Source organism: Fistularia commersonii, chromosome 35 (genome assembly GCF_037954325.1).
Source record: "Fistularia commersonii isolate RoL2024-O1a breed Wild chromosome 35, RoL_Fcom_v1.0, whole genome shotgun sequence".
NCBI classification, from domain to species: domain Eukaryota; kingdom Metazoa; phylum Chordata; class Actinopteri; order Syngnathiformes; family Fistulariidae; genus Fistularia; species Fistularia commersonii.
The window spans coordinates 1,612,501-1,639,218 of record NC_141318.1 but is presented as its reverse complement, the minus strand read 5'-3'; the positions used below and the strand labels follow the sequence as shown (position 1 = coordinate 1,639,218).

At 48.2% G+C, this 26,718-nt stretch overlaps 1 protein-coding gene across 4 annotated transcripts in view; it reads left to right on the top strand.

Annotated features, from left to right (window-relative positions):
- Nucleotides 1-26,718, top strand: part of dbn1 (drebrin 1) — a 72,053-nt gene that overhangs the window by 25,159 nt on the left and 20,176 nt on the right. For all 4 annotated transcript variants that reach the window (XM_086142171.1, XM_086142173.1, XM_086142172.1 and 1 more), the window contains exons 2-3: nt 23,186-23,241; nt 24,811-24,923. In XM_086142171.1, coding sequence (XP_085998297.1) covers nt 23,186-23,241; nt 24,811-24,923 — 169 coding nt within the window. The remainder of the gene's footprint in view (nt 1-23,185; nt 23,242-24,810; nt 24,924-26,718) is intronic.

Below are 26,718 nucleotides of genomic sequence, written 5' to 3'. Positions count from 1 at the left end.
CGACTGTAAGTCCGAATCCGCCCCCTTGCGGCGCGTCGCTTCCTCCCAAGCGGTGATGAACGACACTAAAACACCAAATGTCCAACATGTCCTGGTATCTTGAAGCGAAGCAGATGGACCAGGAGCGCCGTGCACGTTCCAGAGCTCCGAGATGCCTCCCAACAAATACCTCCATGGATGTTTGTCAGAAAGCTAGCTTATTGATGTCTGCAGGAGTTCGGTGCTAGCGGAGGAGGCGTCCGCGGGTCAAGAGTCTCTTTCCCGAGCATATCTTAACTCAAGACCTGGCCGGCATCCCGAGGACCTTTTCGACTCCAGTAGCTGTCTGCGCCTCGCCAGAGTTAGCTTAGACAGAAACCTCTTCCCGTCTCGGGAGTCGATGAAGTGACAGAGATTGTTTTCGCGTGATCAGAAGTCAGGATGTCGGAGAAGCGGGAACACGAGCTCTCCCTTTCACTTTTCTTGCAACAGGGAGCGAGAAGCCCGACCCCTTTCGGGTTGAATGGCTTTTGTCCGACAAGAGTCCTCAAATAGGCACTCCGTGGACTCGGAAAGAGTCCGATACCCAGGCAGCGACCAAAATAACCCTCTCACAGGTGGTGACTTGTTGTTTTCGAGCTACTCTCAGCACCAAACCGCCTGGTCGCGTAAGGGGAAGTAGACGGGTCGAAGACGGCATCACGGCAGTGCCGTTTGCGAAGCATACCCTGGACGGGAAGCGACAAGCAAACTTTTTGTATCGCCCCTTTTTTTCTCCAAACGGAGTCTTGATGTGTAGTTTCGGGCGAGAGTCCGCTTGCCGAAGTGGCTCAGCTCGTCTCTTCTTTTGATTAGCATCTCCATCTCGCTAACGGTTTAGCGGATACCAGACCAGAATGAGACGACTGTTCCGGTAAGGATCCTAAAAATGTCCGCAGGGTACTGGTTCCTCAATCCCAATCCAGGTGAGCAATGGTCCTTTAAGTAGTCCGCATAAAAAGCCGGACAACTGATGTTTTGTTCGTAAAAACTTGCGATGCCGACCCCCCTCCTCCCCCCTCCCGTCATGTCAGGTGGTTTCATTTCCTCGGATTGTTGGCCCACAAGGCGAGGAGGGATTAAGATCTCTGGCAGTGGTAGTGTAACATGGGGGGGTGCTATTATGTAAAAATATGAGGCCTTCCGTGCACTCGGGTACAGTTTGTGCCCGATCTGCGCGCACACACACCCAAGCCGATCGGTATCTGCGGTATTTATAAGGTCATCTCGAACGTTTCCGTGTCCCGACGCCGCCTTGTCACGACCTCCGCGGGGTTTTCGAAGCAAAAGCCCTGAATCGCCCGGAACTCCGGGGCTTGGCTTACAGGAGGCCGGGATCGGATGCAGGGATCGACTTCAAAACCTGATACCGGGAGCTGCCGGGAAGGGAAGGGGAACGGTTACTACGGAGACCACGGAACCAAAGTCATCTCGAGAGAACGGTCATGTATGATATGTGGATGACAGAGTGAACGGTTGTACCTCGCTAGCAGTGGTCCCCAACTTTTTTTGTACCAGGTACCTTTTCAATGCAGCTTTCCTTTTTTGCTAACAGTGTCGTTTCCTCCCGAAAAAAACTCCCCAGCGACTTTTCTTACTGGCTCTTTTGTTTTTTTCAAGGGCTAGCTTATGCTAGCTGATGTGCTAAATGGTGCTAAATGGCAGAGACAGTTGTTTATCAAAGTAAGATTCGGAAGGTCCAATGAAAAAAACTATCATTTGTCCCAAGAAAGATTTCCCAAATAATCGTGGGTTGGGGACCCCTGCTCTTTATGACATGTGAATGAATGAGTGAATGGTCACCATACGTAGCTTTTGCGATCGCCTGCTACGGCTATTTAAAACATACCCCGCAAACCCCCACCGGCTGCCGGTGAGGTAGTTAAAATGTAAAATGCAGATGTAAATAATAGAAAAGGTGGAGCAGCGGCAGCATCCGTCACAGATGCTCCGGCTATAGATATCCTCTGCAGGCTGGAAAGGCTCCCACGGGACGCTACCTGTAATTGAAAATGGATGTGGAGAGACAGAAGCGAGGCAGTGGGGGGTTCTAGTCGTTTCCTCGACTCCTTTTCAAAGAGCGGGAGGTTGAGGAGAAGTCGCGTTTTTCATGTTTTCCTTGGAAGCATGTTTTCCGATATTTCCCTGCTTCATCGTTAAATGTGAAGGTCAGGGCTCCTGCCTCGCGGCCAGAAGGTCTTTGGTTGGATTCCAACAGGGAGTGGGGGTTTCTGTGTGGGGTCCCTGTGTGCTCCACGTGTCTGCGTGGGGTTCCTCTTGGTTCCTCCCACAGTCAAAAAACATGTAGAAGGTTGATTAGAGACCATAAATTGTCCAGACATATGAATGAGAGGGCCAATAGTTGTATGTCTCTTCATGACGTGTGAATGAAAAGGGCAATAGTTGTATGCTTCTATCTTCTATAGGACATATGAATGATTGGGCCAATAGTTGTATGCTTCTATCTTCGATATGAAGTATAAATAAGAGGGCCAATAGTTGCATGCTTCTATCTTCCACATGACTTGTGAATGAGAGGGCCGATAGTTGTATGCTTCTATGGTCAATGAGACATGTGAATGAGAGGGCCAATAGTTGTATGCTTCTATCTTCGATATGAAGTATAAATGAGAGGGCCAAGAGTTGTATGCGTCTATCTTCGATATGAAGTATGAATGAGAGGGCCAAGAGTTGTATGCTTCTATCTTCGATATGAAGTATGAATGAGAGGGCCAATAGTTGTATGCTTCTATAAGCTGTTAGAATGACAGGCCGATAGTTGTATGCTTCTATCTTTGATATGACGTGTGAATGAGAGGGCCAATAGTTGTATGCTTCTATCGTCTATAATGCATGTGAATGAGAGGGCCAATAGTTGTATGCCTCTATATGACGTGTGAATGAAAAGGGCAATAGTTGTATGCTTCTATCTTCTATAGGACATATGAATGATAGGGCCACTAGTTGTATGCTTCTATCTTCGATATGAAGTATGAATGAGAGGGCCAATAGTTGTATGCTTCTATCTTCGATATGAAGTATGAATGAGAGGGCCAATAGTTGTATGCTTCTATCTTCGATATGAAGTATGAATGAGAGGGCCAATAGTTGTATGCTTCTATCTTCGATATGAAGTGTGAATGAGAGGGCCAATAGTTGTATGCTTCTATAAGCTGTTAGAATGACAGGGCCGATAGTTGTATGCTTCTATCTTCGATATGACATGTGAATGAGAGGGCCAATAGTTGTATGCTTCTATAAGCTGTTAGAATGACAGGGCCGATAGTTGTATGCTTCTATCTTCTATAATGCATGTGAATGAGAGGGCCAATAGTTGTATGCCTCTATATGACGTGTGAATGAAAAGGGCAATAGTTGTATGCTTCTATCTTCTATAGGACATATGAATGATAGGGCCACTAGTTGTATGCTTCTATCTTCGATATGAAGTATGAATGAGAGGGCCAATAGTTGTATGCTTCTATCTTCAATATGAAGTATGAATGACAGGGCCAAGAGTTGTATGCTTCTATCTTCGATATGAAGTATGAATGAGAGGGCCAATAGTTGTATGCTTCTATCTTCAATATGACTTGTGAATGAGAGGGCCAATAGTTGTATGCTTCTATAAGCTGTTAGAATGACAGGTCCGATAGTTGTATGCTTCTATCTTCTATAGGATGCGTTGATGACAGGGCCAATAGTTGCATGCTTCTATCTTCTATCATACATGTGAATGAGAGGGCCGGTAGTTGTATGCTTTTATCTTCTAAAGGCCGTGGATGAGTGGTTGTTTGTGGCTGCCTGGCTGACAGCTCGCCATTTGGCTCAAGGGCAAAACGCCACCGAGATTCCCTCTCCGCCCTCTGCCTGTGGATTGATACTGCTCGGCCAGTGCAGCCACAGGTATTGATCCGATCGGAGAGGGCTGGAGGTACCGGGGCTAATCGTTCCACTTTGCTGCCGCGCCCACGCTTTCCCGGTCGACGGAACAAACGCTAATGGTTCCCGCCAGTTTTAGATCGTTTGCGGGTCAGGGGTCAAAGGGCAAGGGGGCGGAGCTTCATCTGGAGCCACTGAACTGTGAGTGTTGGGACTTTGCGCGCCTCACTAGCTTCGAGGTTTCAACCAGTCAAAGGATTTATTGATCGAGTGACTGTAACTCGAAATTGCAATCAAAAACACTTTTCCCATATGTAGAAAATAACAATTAAAGTTTAGAGTCTCAAGTAGATTCTTTTTTTTATTATTACTGTATTATTACAATGTTATCACTATAGAGAGTGCTGCAATTGACGGTCCACAATAAATACAATGTAAATACAAACACACACACACACAAAGATGGCCATCATGTTGTAATTCGTTGTAATTCACACTTAGCTTAGCACTGCCCTCCTCTTAGTTACTGTTGCCAGGTACAAAAAGGTGCCAAGGTCAGCACGGCGCTTCATGCTAATCCCTGGAGATTATGTTCGATTAGCTTACATTAAAGGTAGCATTACTGACTTTGCAATCTGGAGTTGCTTATCCGGACCCCGGCCAAGTTAGCTAAGCCGGCTAGCCAAACAATAGTTAAGCAGCTAACGCCTGGTAGCAAAAGTTAACAGAAAGTCCCTTTACGGGAACGTGCAGAAGAAATTTGCAAAATGGAGTTGATCCGAACAACCGGTGGAGATCTTCCGCTAAAATGGTGCACCTCCATGATTGGCTTGCGTCACAAGGGGCGTGGCTTATAACGGTCCCTGCTCTAAATAGCCACATGTGACCGGAGTTGTCTTTCACCCCCAATAAGAACCGGAGGAACTTGGACGGGGAATTTGGAGAATAAATAAACAAAGTCTGCATATTTCTTGTGTTTGCGGAGTCGGAAAATAGTTTTGGAGACATTTCAAGGTTCCGGTAAAATTGTCTACCCCCCCCTTCATCTGGTCACCGTCCCTGAAGGTGTTTTAGCGCTCTGTTAGCTAATGTTACCATGTTACTGTTCCACATCAGAACGTCGATGGATTTATTCCTGTTTAAATACCGACTTGAACAATTTTCTATTTAGATTAAACCGACTGCGTCAGCGCCCAAAAATAAACCCTACATCCTCGGACGAGGTCGCATATCCTGCAAAAGTGACTTCGCGTTTAAAGCCCGTGCTAATCCAAGGCGGATAGAAAGAAGTGACAAAATTCCTATCAGGATTGTGGAAGGTTAACCAGCGATTTATGACGGTTAAAAGCAGGACGTATCTTGGAGTCGACCTCAGCGGGAGCAGCTTGAGAATTCTTTGGACCTCCCCAAATTTCCCCCAAAAAACCTAGCAAACTTAAGTATGTATTTACATTGCATAACAGCTACAACTGAAACCTTCTCACTTCCCAAAATCTGCAAAAGAACACATTTTGAAAAAACATGGAGGGCTTTTATGACCAAACGTCCCTGAAGTAACCAGGATTAGGGCCCTCGGGGAAAAAAAAAGGGAAAAAAAGAAGTCGACTCCTGTTGTGATGCCGGTTTCCTCTTCCCCCGCCTCCTCGCTGTCAACAATTACTGATGCAAATAGCGAAAACAAACATGGCCTTGGAAGGAGCGGTGGGCGGCCGTCTGCCTGCGGGGGGGCTGACGGGACCCCATGTGGCGTCCTGGCATCCGGCGCCGTCTCATGACAAACTAATAATCTACCGACCAGCCGAGACGTCCGTCTGGGGCTGGAACCTCTATCCCCGGGGCGACGGCGCACCTGCAGCTGAAAAAATGCTAATGTCTACCGAAAGATGCTAATGTTCGCTTTTGAAATGGGTCCGGTCGGTGACGAGCTGGCGGGGTCCCTGAAAGCTGTTTGCCGCGGGTTTGAAGGGGTTGCAGCTGCAAGTCCACGAGAACAAGGACGCGTTCCAATTCCAACTGAAGGACTGAAGGGTTTTGAAAAGCGGGGGGGAAAAGGAAGGATGGCACATGCTAATGCTGCTAATTTTCCGACAAATGTGCACATTTATCCCCATGGAGGTTTGAATCTTTGGCCTCTCTGCACTTGTATGCTTTCTATAACTGTTTTAAAGCCAGTATCTGACCATGGACATCAGGTAGAAGCAAGTAAAACATTCAAAATCTCCAGGGAACCATTCCTGAAAACACCGGGATTCATTTGAGCTTTCACAACGGCCCGACCGGACACTTCCAGAAAGTGCTAGAATCCATTTTAGTGCTCACAGTGTCCCAACTGGACCGTACCTTCCCAGAAAGCACCAGGTTTCATTTGAGCATTCACAGTGTCCTAGCTGGGCCATACCGTCCTAGAAGGCCCCAGAGTCAGTTTGAGCATTTGCACCATTCCAGAAAGCATCAGGATCCATTTTAACGTTCAGTATCCAAACTGGCTCGTAATACCCCAGAAAGTACCAAAATCTGTTTTAGCCTTTATAGACTCCCAACTGGACTGTACCACCCCAGAAGGCACCAGGTACTGTTTGCACGTTCACAGTGTCGTAGCTGGGCCATACCGTCCTAGAAGGCGTCAGAGTCAGTTTGAGCATTTGCACCTTTCCAGAAAGCATCAGGATCCGTTTTCGCCTTTATAGACTCCCAACTGGACTGGACCACCCCAGAAGGCGCCAGGTATTGTTTGCACGTTCACAGTGTCCCAACTGGACCATACCATCCCAGAAGGCATAGGGGTTCATCTATAGGTGCACAATGTCCCAACTGGACTGTACCACTCCAGAAGGCACCAGGGTTCATTTCAGCATTCTCAGTGTCCCAACTGGACCATACCATCCCAGAAGGCATAGGGGTTCATCTGTATGTTTACAATGTCCCAACTGGACTGTACCACTCCAGAAGGGACAAGGGTTCATTTCAGCATTTGCAGTGTCCCAACTGGACCATACCATCCCAGAAGGCATAGGGGTTCATCTGTATGTTCACAATGTCCCAAATGGACCATACCACTCCAGAAGGCACCAGGGTTCATTTCAGCATTCCCAGTGTCCCAACTGGACCATACCACCCCAGAAGACGTAGGGGTTAATTTGTATGTTCACAGTGTCCCAACTGGACTGTACCACTCCAGAAAGCACAGTGGGTTCATTTGACACCCACCATGTAATCGAAGATACCATTACCGAACCAATTTTGGGCTTGACTGTATATATTGATAAATACGACGGTATGTTCCGGCCCTGCTGGTACAAACGGGCCCTGCTGCTATGAGGTTGTAGTTAAATCCAAACTGAGCTGCCGACTCCATTCGTTTTATGGACTGAGAAATGGGAAAAGGTCGGCCGGGCCATTAAGAGCCCCTTCCTCAGATGAGGTGGGTTGACTCCATCTCCCAGATCATGGCTGAGCGCTCCCGACGTGTCGTTTCCGGAAAAAGACGCGCCTTATTAAAAAACCTCCCCGGGACTCTGATCCCTTCAGAGGCACTTCAGAAATTTGGCATTCGCGCCGCTCGCCGTTGCGTCTTGTTTGGCGCCGATCCTTCTAACTGCCTCTTCGCTCTTTTATGTCCGTCCGTTCCCGGCGCGCTGATCCGATCTTATCAGGTAAGCAAACGCCACTTTCACTTCTCCCAAAAACAAACAAATACACAAACAAACTTCCTTAGCCAAGTGTTTCTTTTTTGGGCGGTGTCCGGATGGACTTTTATCGCTGCGCCTGGGGAAGCTTAGCCCGTGTGAAGTCTTTCCAAGGATTGATTTTTGAACGTCCTGGAATGTTTGGACCCCGGGGTTTGCGTCCTCGGTGTGCGCTCTGATGCTAACTCACCCAGCGGCGGCTAAATGAAACAACCGTAACAATAAGAGCAGGGAAGGAGGAAGGTAGTGTGTCCTCAAATTGTAATAATAATGATAAATATAATGACGACAATAGAGCTGCAAGTGTTAGCCTTTAGCATGTAGCTGTGAGAGAAGCTGGGGGCGGGGTCTTGCTATGCAACAGTTGTAATTCAAGGCGAACTATGGTTTTGTATGCTCGTTAGTTTGCTAAAATGTCAAACATAAGGCTCCTGGACCAATCCCGGCTGACTCTGTGAGAGGCGGGGCTTATCCCGGACCCGGGTCACCTGTCAATCACATGGCCCACATTCGCTCTCTCATTCACACCTATTTTGGGACATCGGCGCAGACAGGTAGCTTGTTAGCTAGCCACTCACTCCTGAACAGAAAGGAAAGAACAACAGAGGAGCAGCACATGTATGCTCATAGTCACCACGATGACCAAATAGCTGCGGCGCGAGGGGAAAGGGGAAAACGCCCGAGGAGCAAAGAGCATCGATCGAACCGCCGTCCTTCCATTAGAAGGTTGGAGTCTTCAAAAACATTGGTTTTGAGGAGCTCCCCCCCCCCCCGCCTGGCCCGTCGCCATGCTGGCGCACTCATTCCCGTCTGCGTGTCAGATTTTAGCCCTGACCTTCTAATCTCGCCGCTGTCGCCGCTCCAGTTTCCCCCGGCGGGTTCGCTCTCCGCTCCGCCGCCATCGACTCGGAGACATATTTGAGTCGGGCACCTTTCGGGAGCAGCGGGAGCAGCCTGTTAACACGGCGAGGAGCTGGTTCTTAAAGGACTGGCCCGACGCCCTGCCGGGAGAAACTTCTTTTTTCTTTAAAATCAATGGGCCTGGAAAAAACAGCGGGCGCCTGAACGCCTCGGGGGAATTTGCTGGCGGGGAATAAACCTAACGCCTAGGCCTCAGGTGGTTGAAAAAAAAAAAGCAAAAATAAAAACCGCCGGTTATTGTTTCAGCTGTCAACAGCGTCCTCGTTTGAGGGCGTTACTTGACTCGTCCCGATGTAGGGACGTTTCTCTTGCGCCCACTAGTGGTGGAAAAAAACAAACGACAGTAAAACCAAGAGAAAGTCAAGTTGTGAACAAACAATTTAAAACTGTTATTGAAGCTTATCATGCTAACCTGTGGTTACACCGCCAAAGCTGATCCAAGACATACCGTCATTTCTGGACTATTGAGCGCACCTGAATATAAGCCGCACCGGCTAAAAACAACAAAATAAATTTTCGTGTACATGTATGATATCACTCAACAGATGGTCTGAGACCAACAAGGACAACATAGACAACGGAGTTCGGGCACGACCTGAGTGAACGTTTGAGGTAGTGGTGGCACAGATGCAGAGTTGTGTACCGTCCAGACTGCTGTTGTACACTCTGATGGGCACAAAGGAGCGTCTAAAGCGTTTGGTTCTGCACCGGGGCGGGATGAGCCGATGGCTGAAGGAGCCACCTATCAGCCCCAGCTCGTGGTGCAAGGGGTGGGAAGGGTTGTCCAAGATAGCTCCAGATGGTCCAGGTGCAGTCCAGGTGCAGGCTTTTTGGACCTGTTGACATCACTGGCCCCACCAGCACTCTGTTGCCAAGAAGAGTGCACTTGCTACCATAGACTGGTAGAAGGTCTTGAAGGTCTACAGACACGAAGGTAGAACAGGAAGAACATCCCTTCCTGTAGAGTGCATTTGTTTTGTGTGTCCAATCCAGTAGGAGTCCACTATCTCCAGCTCTTCACCTTGGGTGGTGACTGGTACCTCTCCCTTTCTTCCAGAAGTCCACAAACACCTCTTTGGTCTTGGAGATGTTGTGTAGGACGTGGTTCTGGTTGCTCCACTCAACAAAACACGCAATCAGACGTCCGTAAAATCTGTTTGAATTGACATTGAGGTTAGAATTTGGATACTTTTGATTGCGTTTTTGCGTTTTCTTGGGACGGGTATCTGTCGTATGTCCCGTGAGGTCCTTCAGGGAGGAAGAAGAGGAGGGCCGGGTCAAAGGTCAACCTCCTCCAGCGACATTTCCTTAAACCCGTTATCAAGGCTGGACTTTGAACCCGGTGATGCTTGATAGATGCTCCTCAGAGCTGCACGGCTTTATGGAAAACACACTTTCACACACACACACACACACACACACACACTGCTGCTGCCAGAAATACAAGCCAGAAGAGTGAATAAGGATTTGTTCTCTTCAAATAAACAAACGGCGCTGCCTCTTCCTCATTTTGGCCCGATTCCTTTTTTTTTTTTTTTTTTTTTTTTTCTCTCTCCATCGCCGCTTTAAAAAAAAGTGAAACGATCCATTTCATTTTTTTCCAATTTTTTTTTTTTTTTTTTTTTTTTTCTTATCTGCTAATGCCGCTAGCGCCCGCTCACTTCCCGTCCCTGCAGCGTTCGTGTAGAGTGTGTGTGTGTGTGTGTAGCTCCGAACTTAACCTTTAAAAGAACAACCGACGTACTAAAAGCGCATCTCGCTCGGGGTACTACTGCTGGTAACCATGGCAACCAGAAAACCAAATGCCACGGGGGCCTCCGCTAGCGGATCCCCCCTCTTCCCTGTCCGTGCAAGGTCATTATCTTGTTCCCACAAGATCATTAGAACTGGTAGGAGGTAATTACAAATGTTCCCGGGAGATAATTACAACATTTCTGCCAAAGGTAATTATCTTCTCCCCACATCTTAATTACCACTTATTTGTAAACTACGTTGTGCCTACAAGGTAATGATGACTTGTCCCGACAAGATCTTTATTCTTTTACAGGGAATGATTATTGCTATCTTGTGCCCACAAGATAATTGCAACTCGTTCCAGCAATACTCCTTCTGGTATTCATAGTCTCATATTATCTTGTGGGCACAAGATAACTATTTTGTCCCCATCAAATAGTCAAATTTGCCGTAAAGAAGGATTTAGTGGCCGCCGTTATTTAGGTCGACCGCGATTTTTGACTTCTCGCATCAAATTAACGGTCGCACTCCAGCAGAACATCGTCTTACGAACACGGTATCGTTATTTTGTTCCCACAAGATAACCCGCTCCGTCGGAAACGGTTGTCCGACGCAACATCTGCAGCGGAGTTTGGAGCTTATTCATCAGCTAGCGATCCCGGTTAGCTTAGCAAGCTACGTCGGGCCTTCAAAACTATAATAAGGAAGCCGGGGGATAAACGTGTCTCGGCTAATTTGGCTAGTAAACATTTTCAGGCCGCGGAAGAGGCGAGATGTTTAGCGGAAGCCTCCTTCTGGTTCTCCTGGACGCTTCACGTCCTCTGCTATCGTCCCCGCCGGCTCATTGACATCATCCCGTCGTCCAGAACCAAAGCGCCCGGCGTGGAAATCGCTCGGCGTAGCATTTCCGAGACGCCCTGACCAAACGTGTCCGAGGGAGTCCCGTTCCGTCCGGGAGCGACGACATCCACGCCGTCTGTTTTGGAGTCGTTGCAGTTGTTTTCCTTCCCATGTGACCCCCGCGGGTGTTCCTCGCCGTCGGAGGCGTCCCACGCCGATTTCCACCTTTGCCCCCCCCCTGCCGGGTTCGGTAATTGGACATTGGGCGAAGCAGGTGGCGCCGGACGCGTCTCTGACGGAGTGTTTGGACGCCTCGGGCAGCTCGGCGAGCCTCCAACCACGGCCGTTAATCACAGCTCTCGCCGTTTGCGTCACTTGAGGACGGGAACCCGATGAGGTGACGGGCCTCGGGCCTCCGCCTGCTGTCTCGCTGCGGAGAAACAGCCGGGGAGCTTCTTTTTTTTTTTTTTTTGTTTTGTGTTCCGCCGTCCAGCTGCACACAGCGGGCATACCTGGAATACCTGAGATGATGTGTAATTTTAAAGAGGTCACATCGGAGGCCAGGCCGCACCGTGGGAGTGGAGCTTGATTTAGGCTTGGTTAAATACTGCACTCCGCCTGGAGAATGTCAGCGCTTGGAGTATTTATGATATCGCTTCTTGGTAATACAAGGATTGACCAAATAATCGGAGACTTTTGTAATCCATACGCGAGCCTCCCTGTTAACTGTCCGGAGTCCAACTTAGGGAGTTGTACCTTTGTTCCCAAAAAGTCATACCGTAATTTCTGGACTATTGAGCGCACCTGAATATAAGCCGCACCGGCTAAAAACAGCTAAATAAATCTATGTGTACATAACATTTTTTTAACGGATTCTAAAATTAAATTCACGCATTAAAACCGTTAAAGTCGTCTTCTTCGGTGTCAGAATTCTACAACCTCGGAATTTCGCTGTCATTTCATTAGTCCCGTGTGAGGAGGCTAAATGTTATAGCGGTGTGAAGCTTGTTAGCTCCCCTAAAATCCATAAATTAGCCACATTGTTGTTAAAGCCGTCGTGTTCAAAGCGCGTGGAAAAAAAGTAGCGACTTATAATCCGGAAATTTTAACGTAAAGAATTCCGGTAACTAAGACCAACCAAGGAGTCGTACACAAGAAAGACAGATTAGGATAAAATTCTTCCAAAAAAAAAAAGTCTGATCACCTTCATCTGACGAGAACCCAGATACCCGAGAACCTTCATGGACAATTTTGGATACGTAAAAAACGAGTTCTCACCGATGTTTCGGGTTTCTACCGAGCTGCGAAGATCCCACGGGACGCAAGACCCGCCATTTCCCGTTCGCCTACCGACTCCCGACCATACCGGACCCCACGTTTGCAACCACGAACGCCCTTATTAGGTCACATTTCAACTCCGTCTGAGCGAGAACGAATAAAAGAAAGGCTTTGTTTTTTCTTTTTTTTTCCAGCTCAGGAAAGAATTTCATCAGTGTAAAAAGTCCCCTCACTGGTTCCACCTCTCCTTTAGCTATATGTAGCTACCTCCCACATCCACGCACGGACAAACGTGCACGCCCGGCGCAGCTGTGCGCGTCCGTACGCAGGTTCACTTTGGACAGATGCTCGTTCTCTGAGCCTCTTACGCAACCGTGACGCCGCTCGACAACCTGTGAGATGCTCATACCGTTCTCAGCGGACCAATCAGAGCGCGAGAGGGCTTAGTTACAGTGCCGTAAGAGATGTGGTTCAGGTGACGAGTGGCTGCCCGGTAACGGCGAATCAGTGCGCGAGTGCGTCTCCAGGTAGCATTGGGAAGGCGACGGTGACGTTAGCGCACACTCTGCTAGCTCTCTGGTTACCCTGCAGGAATCCCGGTCTGGGAAAACCTGGTTACGTTCCGGATTCAGAATTGGTCGTCTTGCGCGAACAAAGTAGTTCCGGCACTCGTACAACACTTTCTGTTCATCAGGCACCTGAATTCGGTCAGCAGCCAAGTAGCTGGGACTACTTCCTGTACATAATTCGCGCCAGGGCAGCCAAAGATTACTTGGTAACTAGCACAGTAGCATCAAAACAACAGAGAACGTGTTTCTAAAGATTTGGGCATTCCCCAAATTATTGGCAAATATGGTACTTTTCCAAGTATGCTTCTAAAACATCTCTAAAAATACTCCAAGCATACATTCATCCATCTTCTGCTGCTTATCTGGGGCGGGCTCACGAGGTCACGGGGTCACGGGGGCGCCAAGCCGAGCAAAAAGTCCCAGGCTTTTGCTCTCCCCTGTTCCAGCTCTTGTGGGGGAACCCCAAAGCGTTTCCTGGGCCAGTAGTACTTCCAGCATGTCCTGGATCCGGCTACTTCCGGTTGGATGTGTGCTGGAACGTCTCGCTGGTCCAGGAGGCGTCCTGACCAGATGTGGAGGAGCGGCGCCACTCCTCTTAGGCCCTCCCAGATGGCCGAGCTCCTCGGGTCTATCTCTAACGGAGACACAACTCCCTGATCTGGTTCTTCGCCCTGGTTCTGAAGTTTGGAACTCCAAAGCAGGACATTGAATGTTGGACTCAAGAGCAGACCTGGGTATTTTACGGCCCGGGGTCAACATGTGACCCTTCGGCCGTCCCCGTCCAGCCGGTGTGGGGTCAATCAGAACATAAATAACGGAACATTCTTGTTGAGATCTTCTTGTTGTGGCGGCTGGACTTGAATTGCTTCACTTGAAGACGCTTCAGACCTCAGAGTCGCGAGTGGGTCCAGGTTATGGTGGCTCTTTATGTAAATGAAGAGTTGAACGGCAGAAAGTGTGTCTAAGGGGGTTGTTATGCTAACGGAGATGTCGTTTGTTTGGGTCAAAGTAGCAACTTTTGGGGATTACATTGCCCCTTCGCCACCACAAGAAGATTTTAACAAGAATTTCCGTGACCTGGATGACTGAGAACCTCCACAGACAGTGACAAAACATGTACCGTAATTTTCCAGACTACTGAGTGCACTTGAATATAACGGCTAAAATAAACGGCTAACGGCTATCTTGTTCTTCCTCCTGCGCACTAAAACCATTAAAGTCGTCTTCTTCTGTGTCGGAATTGACGGGTCTCAGAATTTCACGATAACGTCGTGACAAGGCTAAAAGTTTTGGCGGCGTGAAGCTGGTTAGCCCGAAAAAGAAACATAAATTAGCCGCATCGCCTTCGGTACAATACAACGCAAAGAACCCCTGCTAACTTCGACCGACGCGTCCGACGGCGTTCAGGTTTCTCTTTGTAAGAACGAACCGCCGCTGCTCTAGAAGCAGAAGTTCCAATCACCACCACAGATAAAGAGCGCCGCTGTGTTTGTGGTACCGCCTCCGTCCGTCAACCCCCTTGCAGAGCGGTACCAGAACATCACCCGACTCCCGCTCCTTCGCCTTTGCGCCCTCGTCCCCGTTTCCAAGGCCGACTTAAAACGTCCCGAGAAACACAAATACGGCGTTTCCTCAGAGCTTTGTTTGTCCGGCACTCAGGAAGGAGTTTAGCTGTTTGCTCTTAAATGTACATTTGTCACTCACTGGGACAGATTTCCCACAGAATACCAGACATTTCTCTCTGGCAAAACCACACAAATCAGTTGGAATGCACACACACACACACACACACATGCGGTTTCCGTGAGAACGGTGTAATAATTCCTTCCTCTCGCCGTCATTATCGTGAATTGCAGCACCTCCGTCTTTTAGCTCCTGCAGGCCGAAGCCAGGAACTCTTTAAAATCAGCACTTTTTTTTATTATTTCATTATCGCGCCGACCAGGTGTTAAAATTCGAAAACGGACCCGGAATGAAAGAAGAGCCGCGGCGAACAAAAGAAAACAAAAAAGACGGCGGATATTGATGAGCTGAAAGAGATGATTTGTGGGAGACGTCGGCCCTTTGTGCTCGGGCTGAGATCATGTCTCCGCCTGATTGCGAAAGACTGTGCAAGCTAGTGTTTTCAGCGAACTGCTGATGTGTGTGTGTGTGTGTGTGTGTGTGTGTGTGTGTGTGCAACAGCTCCCTGGAGCATGACATCATTGCACTGGGTGGTTTCTGCCGAGGGGAGGCGGAGGCAGGATGTCAAGGCCTGGTTATTGTGGAAAGTTCATGGCGGGAGCGTTTGCAGCGTCACCCGCGGAACAGCTGGATCCGCCATAATCACACCCACACACACACACACACACACACGTGTGTGTAAAAATACCTAATGTAGCATAGCTTAGCGATAGCATGTTGGCCCGGAGGTTCAGTCATTCATCATCTATAAGTCATCCTGCAGACGGGAGACCGACCCGAAGGCAGGGTTCGTCCAGGACGCTCCACATGGAGACGTGCAACCATTCACCCTCTCATTCACGTCTAATAAGGACGTACAACATTCACCCTCTCATTCACACGCTATATGGAGACGTGTGACCATTCACCCTCTCATTCACGTCTAATAAGGACGTACAACATTCGCCCTCTCATTCACACGCTATATGGAGACGTGTGACCATTCACCCTCTCATTCACGTCTAATAAGGACGTACAACATTCACCCTCTCATTCACACGCTATATGGAGACGTGTGACCATTCACCCTCTCATTCACGTCTAATAAGGACGTACAACATTCGCCCTCTCATTCACACGCTATATGGAGACGTGTGACCATTCACCCTCTCATTCACGTCTAATAAGGACGTACAACATTCGCCCTCTCATTCACACGCTATATGGAGACGTTCGACCATTCACCCTCTCATTCACGTCTAATAAGGACGTACAACATTCGCCCTCTCATTCACACGCTATATGGAGACGTGCAACCATTCACCCTCTCATTCACGTCTAATAAGGACGTACAACATTCACCCTCTCATTCACACGCTATATGGAGACGTGTGACCATTCACCCTCTCATTCACACGCTATATGGAGACGTGCAACCATTCACCCTCTCATTCACACGCTATATGGAGACGTGTGACCATTCACCCTCTCATTCACGTCTAATAAAGATGTACAACATTCGCCCTCTCATTCACATCACAGAGACTTGCATGCAACCATTCACCCTCTCATTCACACGCTTTATGGAGACATGCAACCATTCACCCTCTCATTCACGAGTCACATAAATATATAACATTCACCCTCTCATTCATATCACAGACTTGCGTGCAACCATTCACCCTTTTAGTCATGTCATATAGAGATGTAAACATTCACCCTTTCACTCATAAATCATTCAGAGTTGCAACCATTCACCCTCTCAATCACGAGTCACATAGATTCATAGCATGTAACGCGTACAAAATTCACCCTTTTATTCACATGCTATATGGAGACATGCAACCATTCACCCTCTCATTCACGTCATATAGAGACGTACAAAATTCACCCTCTCATTCATATCACAGACTTGCATTCAACCATTCACCCTCTCATTCACGTCAAATAAAGATGTACAACATTCACCCTCTCATTCATGTCATATAGATATATAACATATAACACGTACAAAATTCACCCTCTCATTCATATCACAGACTTGCATTCAACCATTCACCCTCTCATTCACGTCAAATAAAGATGTACAACATTCACCCTCTCATTCATGTCATATAGATATATAACATATAACACGTACAACATTCACCCTTTCATTCACACGCTATATGGAGACATGCAACCATTCACCCTCTCATTCACGAGTCACATAAATATATAACATTCACCCTTTCAGTCATGTCATATAGAGATGTAAACATTCACCCTTTCACTCACAAATCATTGAGAGTTGCAACCATTCACCCTCTCATTCACGAGTCACATAAAAGGCATAGCATATAACACGTGCAAAATTCACCCTTTCATTCACACGCTGTATGGAGACATGCAACCATTCACCCTCTCATTCACATCATATAGACGTACAACATTCACCCTGTCATTCACGAGTCACATAAATACAGGACTGTCTCAGAAAATTAGAATATTGTGATAAAGTTCTTTATCGTCTGAATTAAAATTAAAAAAACAAAAAATACTTTTTCATGATATTCTAATATTTTGAGGTACGATTTTTGAGTTTTCTTAAGATGTAAGCCATAATCGGCAATATCAAAATAATAAAAGGCTTGCAATATTTCAGTTGATTTGGAATGAATCCAGAGTGCATGACATTTTTTGCTTTTGTAATTGCATTACAAAATATAAACAACTCTATCACAATATTCTAATTTTCTGAGACAGTCCTGTATATAACATTCACTTTCTCATTCACAATTCATTGAGGGTTGCAACCATCAGTCGTCACGGAAACACAAAAAATACAAATGAAAAGATAAATTAAATGGTTATATTTATTCAGTGATTTGTACTATAAAGTTATTTTCCGTGTAGCGTCACCATTTTTAGTTAGTTTTTTCTCAAAACTCAAACACAACTGAATCGGCTACGTAGCCTCGCAGCTACGTAGCCTCACGGCTAACCGCCGCGCCCCGTCTGAATCTGTCGTCCTCGCTTGTTTTTTGGCAGACGGCGCCCGAAACGTCTTCCGGGGTTTTGAAAATAAAAAGGTCGGCTTCCGAATCGACCGAGGATCAAAAACCAGTCGTGCCGCCCGGAACTGATGGCGTTCAAAACGTTCAACGCCGTTTGACTGGACGTGTTCAGCTGCATGTCAGCTGACCTACTTCACCATGTGGAACATGTGTGTGTGTGTGTGTGTGTGTGTGTGTGTGTGTGTGTGTGTGTGTATGTGTGTGTGTGTGTGTGGTGTTGGCACGTCCTCGTTCTTACACCGGAAGTGAGACGGGGAAGCAGGGCGAGCGTTTGATGCCACGTGGCGAACGGAAGGGGGGCGGATGAGACGCCCACCATCACAAGAGTGACTCTGTTTGTTATTCTCAATGTATCACACACACACACACACTATAGAAAAACACACACACACACACACACAACATATTTGCAGACACACACACACACACACACACACACACACACACACACACACAACCAACACATACTTACACACACACCAACACACACACACACACACACACACACACATGCACACACCACACACACAAAACACATATGCGCACACACACACACACACACACACACACACACACACACCGTGTATACACACACAGACACACACACACACCAACATAACACACACACACACACACACACTCATGCCACAAACACACACACAGATACACACACACACACGCACCACACGAAGACACACAAACACATCCCCCACACAAACACACACACACACACACACTCATACCACGCGAACACACACCACACGCACGCACACACACACACACAAACACTCACACACACACACCACACCACATGAATACACACAAATCACACAAAAACACACACACACAGAAAACACAAGTGCACATGCGCACACACAGCACAAACACACACACCACACACCGCATAAACACGCACACACACACATTTCATGAACACACAAACACACACACACCGCACAAACACACACACACACACACACACACACACAAAAAAACTCATGCACATACGCACACACACACACACACACACACACACACACACACAGATAGAAGCTTCTCTGAGAGGCTGAACAGTGTGTGATTGACAGGTGACCCATCCAGGTTAAGCCCCGCCTCCTCCCCCAGCGCCGCCTGGGATTGGCTTCATCCCAAACCGGCAGGGATCCATGAAGACCAACCAGAGAAGAACTTTTTGTCGTCCGGGCAACCGCCTTCCCGGACGTCCTGATTGGACGATCAGCAGCGAATAGGATAAATATTCCAGAGCGCCGTCTAGCGTTCTAGCGTTTTCCAAAACCAGCCGCTTCCAAACGCTAACGGCGGATTTAGCTTCTGGCGGCTAACGTCGCGATGCTACGCGGCGATGCTGCCGTCAGTTGTTCTCTTCGCTTCCCTCCCGCGGATGCGTCGCTTAGCAACCGTAGCATCTCCGCAATCGCGGACGTTCTCGTAGATTTTTTGACGACGTCGGAAAATAAACGGAGTGTGTCCTCTGTCGTCGCGGCGCGGCTAACCTGTGTGTGTTTTCCTGCGCGAGGAATCCGACCGCTAACCGCCTGAGCAATCTCGGGTCATCAGGTCGGCAGACTGGAACAATCAAACACACACACACACACATTCCCTAGAGTTCTGCTGTGTGTGTGTGTGTGTGTGTGTGTGTGTGTGTGTTGTGCCCTCCAGCTCCCCTTCACCCTTGCGCTCTCGTCTATCGTACGCAACCCTCCGGGTAGCAAACCGCCGTCGTCGCGCTAATGATGGCGGGAGCAGCCCGGTTGCCATGGCGATGCCCCCTAGAGGGACCAAAAAAAAAAAAAAAAAAATAGAAAATTTTGGGGTGGAAAGCGGGGAGGTTTTCAGAGACGGGATCGGTCACAATTTTTTAAATTTTTTTTTTTATTTTTATTTTTTTTTCCCCACGGACGGTTCGTCACGGCGGGAAATATTTATAGCCGCTGGTTTTTAGCTTCGCCGTCGCGACGAAAGGAGGAAGGAACGGGGGAAGATGGAGGAGGCGAAGCCAGGAGAGGCACATATGCTTAAATGCTCCATCAGCGTCCAACCGGATGGTTCATATTGGTTGTTTGTAACACACACACACACACACACACACACACACACACACCCTTCAAGCAAACAACATATTAGAGAGGAGAGTTGTTGTTCCGCCTCCAGTCCAAGGACGCAACGGGGGATTTTCCTGTACATCAAGACGGCAGCGTCACACACACACACACACACACACACACACACACACACACACACACACTCATTTCCCATATGCTCAGTCATAACACCTCCCCCATGTGTGATGGGGTTGCAGGTGAAAATCACATCTAGCGTTATAAAGAAGGCGTGACTCTTTGTTAGCGTTATGAGCGGGTAGAAGGACCCTGAACGCATCACGGCGTCGGCCAATGAGAAGCGAGGGATCGGAAAAGCCACCGAAGACGTCGTTGGCTTCTCGCCTTCCTCCTCTCCTTCATCTCCCTCCGTCGCTGGTCCATCTTCACCTCCTCCTCCTCCTCCTCTTCTGCTCAGCTGTGAGCTTTCTGGGTCACCGGGGCTTCATATGAATAATAAACATCTGTGCGCTTTAAAGGGAATTATTTATAGCGTACAGAGCTAACCCTCCTCCTCCTCCTCCTCCATCAACCCTTCCACCGATCCCTCCATCCTCAACGCTTCCCCCATTTTTTTGTCTTAACAAAGGGAAGCTAAGGGCTAATTAGCGCCAAAGAGCTAACTTTGGGAAAAATAGCGCCGGCTAGCGATGTTTTCGACACGCTCCCGCAAGGGGGGGCGGAAGTCCAAATGTTCCACCCTACTTTGCGGCATGCTATGTATGCTAATCCAGGTGCTAACATTTGCACACACGGCAAAAGAAGCTATGCGGTATCTCGATCTGCTGCAGAGGCGCCATATTGTATCCATGCTAGGTGTGCGATTGCCATTAGCTGTCGCTAGAAGGTCCACCAATCAATACGGACTTGCTAAGGATAGTCCTGATGTCCTATTCTACTTTGTGGCATGCTATGTATGCTAATCCAGGTGCTAACATTTGCAAGCACAGCAAAAGAAGCTATGTCGTATCCGGATCTGTTGCAGCGGCGCCATATTATATCCGCGCTAAGTGTGCGGTTGCCATTAGCTACCGCTAGCAGTTCCACAGGTCAATACAGGCATGCTAAGGATGGTCCTGATGTCCTATCCCACTTTGCAACATGCTATATATGCTAATCAAAGGGCTAACATTTGAATTCACAGCAACACAAATTATGTAACATCTGGAACTTCTGTAGCATCGCCATATGGTATCCACACCAGGAGTGCGGTTGCCATTAGCTAGCGCTAGCAGGTCAATACAGGCTAGGTAAGGATAGTCTTGATATCCTTCAGTGTGTACATTTCACTTTGCAGCGTGCTAAATCTGCTGATTAAGGCGCTAGCATTGCACGCATAGCAACACACTGCCCTGAAGTATCTGCATTTTCTGCAGCAATGCCATGTTGTATTGGCACTGAGTGTGCCATTGATTTTAGCTACCGCTAGCATGTTTACAGGTCAATACAGCATTGCTAAGGAAATTCCAAATGTTCCATCCCACTTTGCAGCATGCTTTGTATGCTAATCAAGGCAGTAACATTTGCACACACAGCAAAAGAAGCTATGCAGTATCTCCATCTGCTGCAGCGACGCCATATTGTATCCATGCTAGGTTTGCGATTGCCATTAGCTATCGCTCGCCTGTCCACCGATCAATACAGGCCAGCTAACGATAGTCCTGATGTCCCATTCTATTTTGTGGCGTGCTATGCATGCTAATCGAGGCGCTAACATTTGCAAGCACTGCAAAACAAGCTATGTAGTATCTGGATGTGCTTCAACCGTGCTATGTTGCATCCGCGCCTGATATGCGGTTGCCATTAGTTAGCATGCTAAAATCCCCTCTGTGTGTGTGTGTGTGTGTGTGTGTGTGTGTGTGTGTGTGTGTGTTCAACGTGCGTTTGATGTCGACTGGAAGGATACGTTCACATTTCAAGAAGCGTTCTCAGACGATTTACACGCTGCGAAGCGCATGCTACCGCTAACTCCATGTTTTTTATCATCTCATAAATACTTTAGCGGCGGCCGCGGCGAAAGCGCCTGATGTTTGTTTTCTTCTGCGGTTCCTGGGGGTAGAAGAAAAGATCTCAGCGCGGCCGGCGTCTTCTTTCTGATTCAATTCCAGGTTGTGGAGTTCAGCCTTTCGCGTTCGTGCCACGTCGAGTCGGCAGGTCTGCTAATAGCGTAGCGACGTAGCCAAAACATTGCGCGACCACAGCTGCAGTCTGGGAGTCACGGTGCCGCTAACGGCTAACAGGAGCGGACAGAACATCCGATTGTTTTTTGGTGTTTTTGGTGTTCGCTAATACAGATAAATAATCGGAGATGATGAGATTTGGTGAAACGAGGGAAAGAGAGAGAGAGAAAAGAAGGGTGACTCGGCGAATCAGAGGGATGAGGTCAGCAAAAAGTCAGACGGTGGCCAGACGGAGGCTTCGGGCTGACATAGCGTGAGGTCATGTGGTTGGATGAGTAATCTCTGGCACACACACACACACACACACACACACACACCTTCTCATATGTCAAATAGAAAGGTACATTCATCCTCTCATTCACTTCCTAGAGGCAACTCGTAAATTCACACACACACACACACACACACACGTGGCCCACTTTTTTTTTCCAATAACAATAATAGTAATAACAATAATAATAATAATCTCCGATAATCTACGGCGGCTTCGGTCCTGTCTGTAATCTGCCCAGTGGATTACCGGGCGCTTCCTCTTGCTCCGTCTCATCGTCTGGGTTTGAATCGCGCCGACGTCAATTTTTTTAAATGTTTACATCCAGTTTTCTTTTTCCAACGTTCACGTCTTCATTTTTCCACAAACCCGACGTCCATCTTCAATTATGGATGATCAGAATCTGCGTTTGATCTGTAGATTTGGATGATTTAATCCCAAAGCTTGGACCCGACCGTAATCTCTGCCACCTTCGTTTGACCTCTGCCAGGAGGTCAGGGTGGAGTGTGTGTGTGTGTGTGTGTGTGTGTCACACTGCTTCCACTTAAAAAAATTAAATGATTTTGTTTTGTCGTCCTAGTTCCCTCCTGGGTTCTCCATCTTCTTCCCGCAGTCCGGTAGATCAGTGGATCCATCGTAGGTGTGAATGATTGGACGTCTCTGTATGATTGACAGTTGACCCGTCCGAGTTAAGCCCCGCCCCTTTTCCCAGGATCCGCCGGGATTGGCTGCAGTCCGGTAGAACCTCTAGAACCCGTAAGGTCAGATGTTTCAGATCGGCGCAGTGAGATTTCGGATTCGTCCCCGCAGGCTAACGGTTAGCGGACAGGCTGTCTTTCTGCTGCTTCCACAAGGAACTACTATTTTTCCGACGTCCATGAAGCTCCCTCCGTGGGAAATTTAAGATCCGGATGTAGCATCATGCTACGACTGCAACGACTGACCGCTTTCTTTTCTCTCCCGGACAGGGCTTTGTACACGTATGAGGACGAAAGCAACGACCTGATGCTCTCCGCCTCAGGAGGTGAGTTCATCGCTCTTCCTTGCTAGCGGCTACTTTTACCAGCGCCGCTAACGCACCGCGCCGCCTTTGAGTTTTCTCTACGAAGCCTCTTAAATTATCGTGTTCTTTGTCTGCTGATTGCTGCGGGGCCTTGAGACAGCCGGGCTCATTATTACCCCGGTTAGCGTAGCGCCGCGCCGCAGTTTGATGAGACGCCTCCGCGGGAGATTCCGCGATACCGCCTCCGCCTCGGGACGCGGTTTAAGCGGATGAACGAATCGCCGCTTCTAAATGGCGAAACGCGGCGCTCCCACGCCAAACGAATCACGGCCGTCTCCCTACAGAGCGACCCCTCCTCCTCCTCCTCCTCCACCGATCCCTCCATCCTAAACGCTTTCCCCATTTTTTTGTCTTCACGATGGGAAGCTAAGAGCTAATTAGCTCCAAAGAGCTAACTTTGGGGAAAAATAGCGCCGGCTGGCGATGTTTTTGACACGCTTCCGCAAGGGGGGGGCGGAAGTCCAAATGTTCCATCCCACTTTGCGGCATGCTATGTATGCTAATCCAGGTGCTAACATTTCCACACACGGCAAAAGAAGCTATGCGGTATCTCTATCTGCTGCAGAGGCGCCATATTGTATCCATGCTAGGTGTGCGATTGCCATTAGCTATCGCTTCTGGTCTACCGATCAATACAGGCTTGCTAAGGATAGTCCTGATTTCCCATTCTACTTTGTGGCGTGCTATGTATGCTAATCCAGGTGCTAACATTTGCAAGCACAGCAATAGAAGCTATGTTGTATCCGGATCTGTTGCAGCAGCGCTCCCTCTGTGGGAAATTTAAGATCCCGACGCCGACGGCCTCCAAAAGAACCGGCGGATCCAGGAACACGGCAGCATTGGTTAACGCCTAGCTTCACCGGAATGATGTTCACCGACTAAATCCGATGAGCTGATGTTCTCCTCTAAGAATCATCTGAAGAACCTCGTCGATTCTTCTGACAGACTCGCAAATGCCTTCGGCGTTGAGAACAACCAAGCTAGCGTGTAGCGTTTAGCTTTCCGGTCAGATTTACACGCCGTTAGCGGACGGCTAGCTCGATTGTTGGTCCGAAATCATCAGTGTGATGTAATCATCGACGCTGAGCTGCTGGACTTTAAGCTGCTGGACTTTAAGCGATCAGGCGTTGGCGCAGAAAAACAGGCGTGTTTTCTTCGCCCAAACACGAAAGCGACTGATTGGCCGATGAGACGGCGCTAGCAGGATAAGCCGATACCAACAGCTCCTGATTCAGACACCCAACAGGTCATCGCACGTTGACCTAGCATTCCCACAGAGCGACCCGCGTTTGATTAGCGCGGCTATCGAGCTAATCGCGCCGAATCAGCCGACGTAGAAGCTCCATTAACTCCGGAAAGGAACAGCGGGGACGGATTGGAGGGCTCCGACACGGCGGGTTGTGAAAGCGAAGTCGGAGGCGGCGCTGGTTAACGGTCTGCTGGCGTGCGCTGGTTAACGGTCTGCTGGCGTGCGCTGGTTAACGGTCTGCTGGCGTGCGCTGGTTAACGGTCTGCTGGCGTGCGCTGCAGGGGGAGGCCTGGCCGAGATCACGCTGACCTTTGACAGCGGCAGGGTGATGTACGGCTTCTGCAGCCTGAAGGAACCAAACGCCGTCCTGCCACGATACATCCTCATCAACTGGGTGAGTCGCCGGGGTTGGGGTCGCGGACACACACACACACACACACACACACACACACCATACACAAAACACGACATATGACAAACGTGCCGTCCAGTGATCGGCGAAGGGCCGGCGAGTGACCAGTTGGTAGCCTATAGCAGGGGTCGGCAATTCGTTTTCACAAGGGGCTAAATGAGAAACCTGAATGCTATTGGTGGGCTGAAACGATGCTAACTTAAACTTATTTCTGCTAATCATTAATTCTGTCCATTTGAAAAAGGCAGTTGATAACATATCCTGATTAGCTGCTAGTGGTTATCAGAAGGTCTAACATGTTGACCTTCACAGACACTAAAAAGGGGTTTAGCAGCTTGCTAAAGATATGAAATTGAGCAAAAAAAGCAACAAGTGCTTTTTGTTAGCATTATATGCTAGCATGTTACTGCTACAGAGTTCAACAAACACTCCTTAGTAAACTTTCATCAGACGAGTCTTTACATCCCCCCCATGTTTGGTCATGTAGTGACGATTCAAACTGTAATCCTGACACAACGCTTTACCTTTAGCTTCTGATCATAAATATTTAGCGGTCAACGTCTTGTTCTGCATCGACTTCTTTTTTTTGGCGTGAGCCGACGTTCCGAGGGGTTAACCGGCTAGCATTTAATACACTTAAAGGTTGTTGTCGTTTAGCGTCTATTCCAGGGTCGCTATAATATATTGTCGCTACAATATAAATTGTGTTTGTTAGAACAGATAAGTCACACTTGAAGTCGGAAGGATTCTGGAAAACGCGGTTGGCTGAGGGAACTTCAAGCCTCCTCACAAGTCCAGGGACGATGTCGCGCTCAAGCAGCAAAACGCAGGAAACGGACTTTTGGTTTCATCACATGAAACATGGCGGACTTGATGAGTCATCCCCGGGTTTCATCCCCGACGAGTCGGCGGTAAAAGTGCGTTAAGAGCATTTAAACACAGTCCGCTTGAGAGGATCGGGGACCGATGTTCCCCTTGAAGAAGCTGACAGCAAGACCAGAGTGCGACTCCAGGGGAAGGGAGTCAGGGACCGAAATGAAAATGGGATGAATCATGCATCGCTTATTGGGGGATTGTAAACAAAATATGAGGAGACATTTTAGGAAAACGCCTTGAAAGGTTCTGGAATGAACCGCGCGGCTGCTAAACCGCCCAGAAACTGGGCCGATCTGTTCTGCTGCATGTCTGATGATTGTCTGAGAAACACTGCGTTAGCATGATTTCACCAGGTGTTATCCGACGTTAGCTTCTTTCAGAGGGATCTTAGTAGCAATTCCGTTGCGACTCTTAGCATCAATTAACCATCGGGTTATCGCTAGCTTCTATCGCTGTCTCATCTTATTGCATTAAACTTTGTTTTGTGTCTGTGTCGACATTAGCCCCAGCTAGCCAACCGCTTCCCGACATTAGCTTCATGCTTGTAGGCATTAGCCTCTGGCAGTTGAGTTTTAGCTTCCTATCACTGCGTTCTTGGCTTTCAACCATGACAGGGAATCTAGCCATATTCGGCTACACACACGGCGTCTGTTAGCATCTGTTAGCTAGGAAACAATGCTACTACTCATGCCCCCTGAGCTACTGGTGCTATAAACGTTAACTTCTGCAGGCTTCGAGTAGCTGAGATGCTCTTTGAATATAACGAAAACGCCAGGATTTCTGCGGTTAGCTTCGTTAGCATCATTTTCACCATCATCTTGCAACACGTGGTTAGCAAATCTAGCCGTCAGGTGGGATTTAGCCGCATTTCATTGCATTGTCTGAGAAACACCGCGTTAGC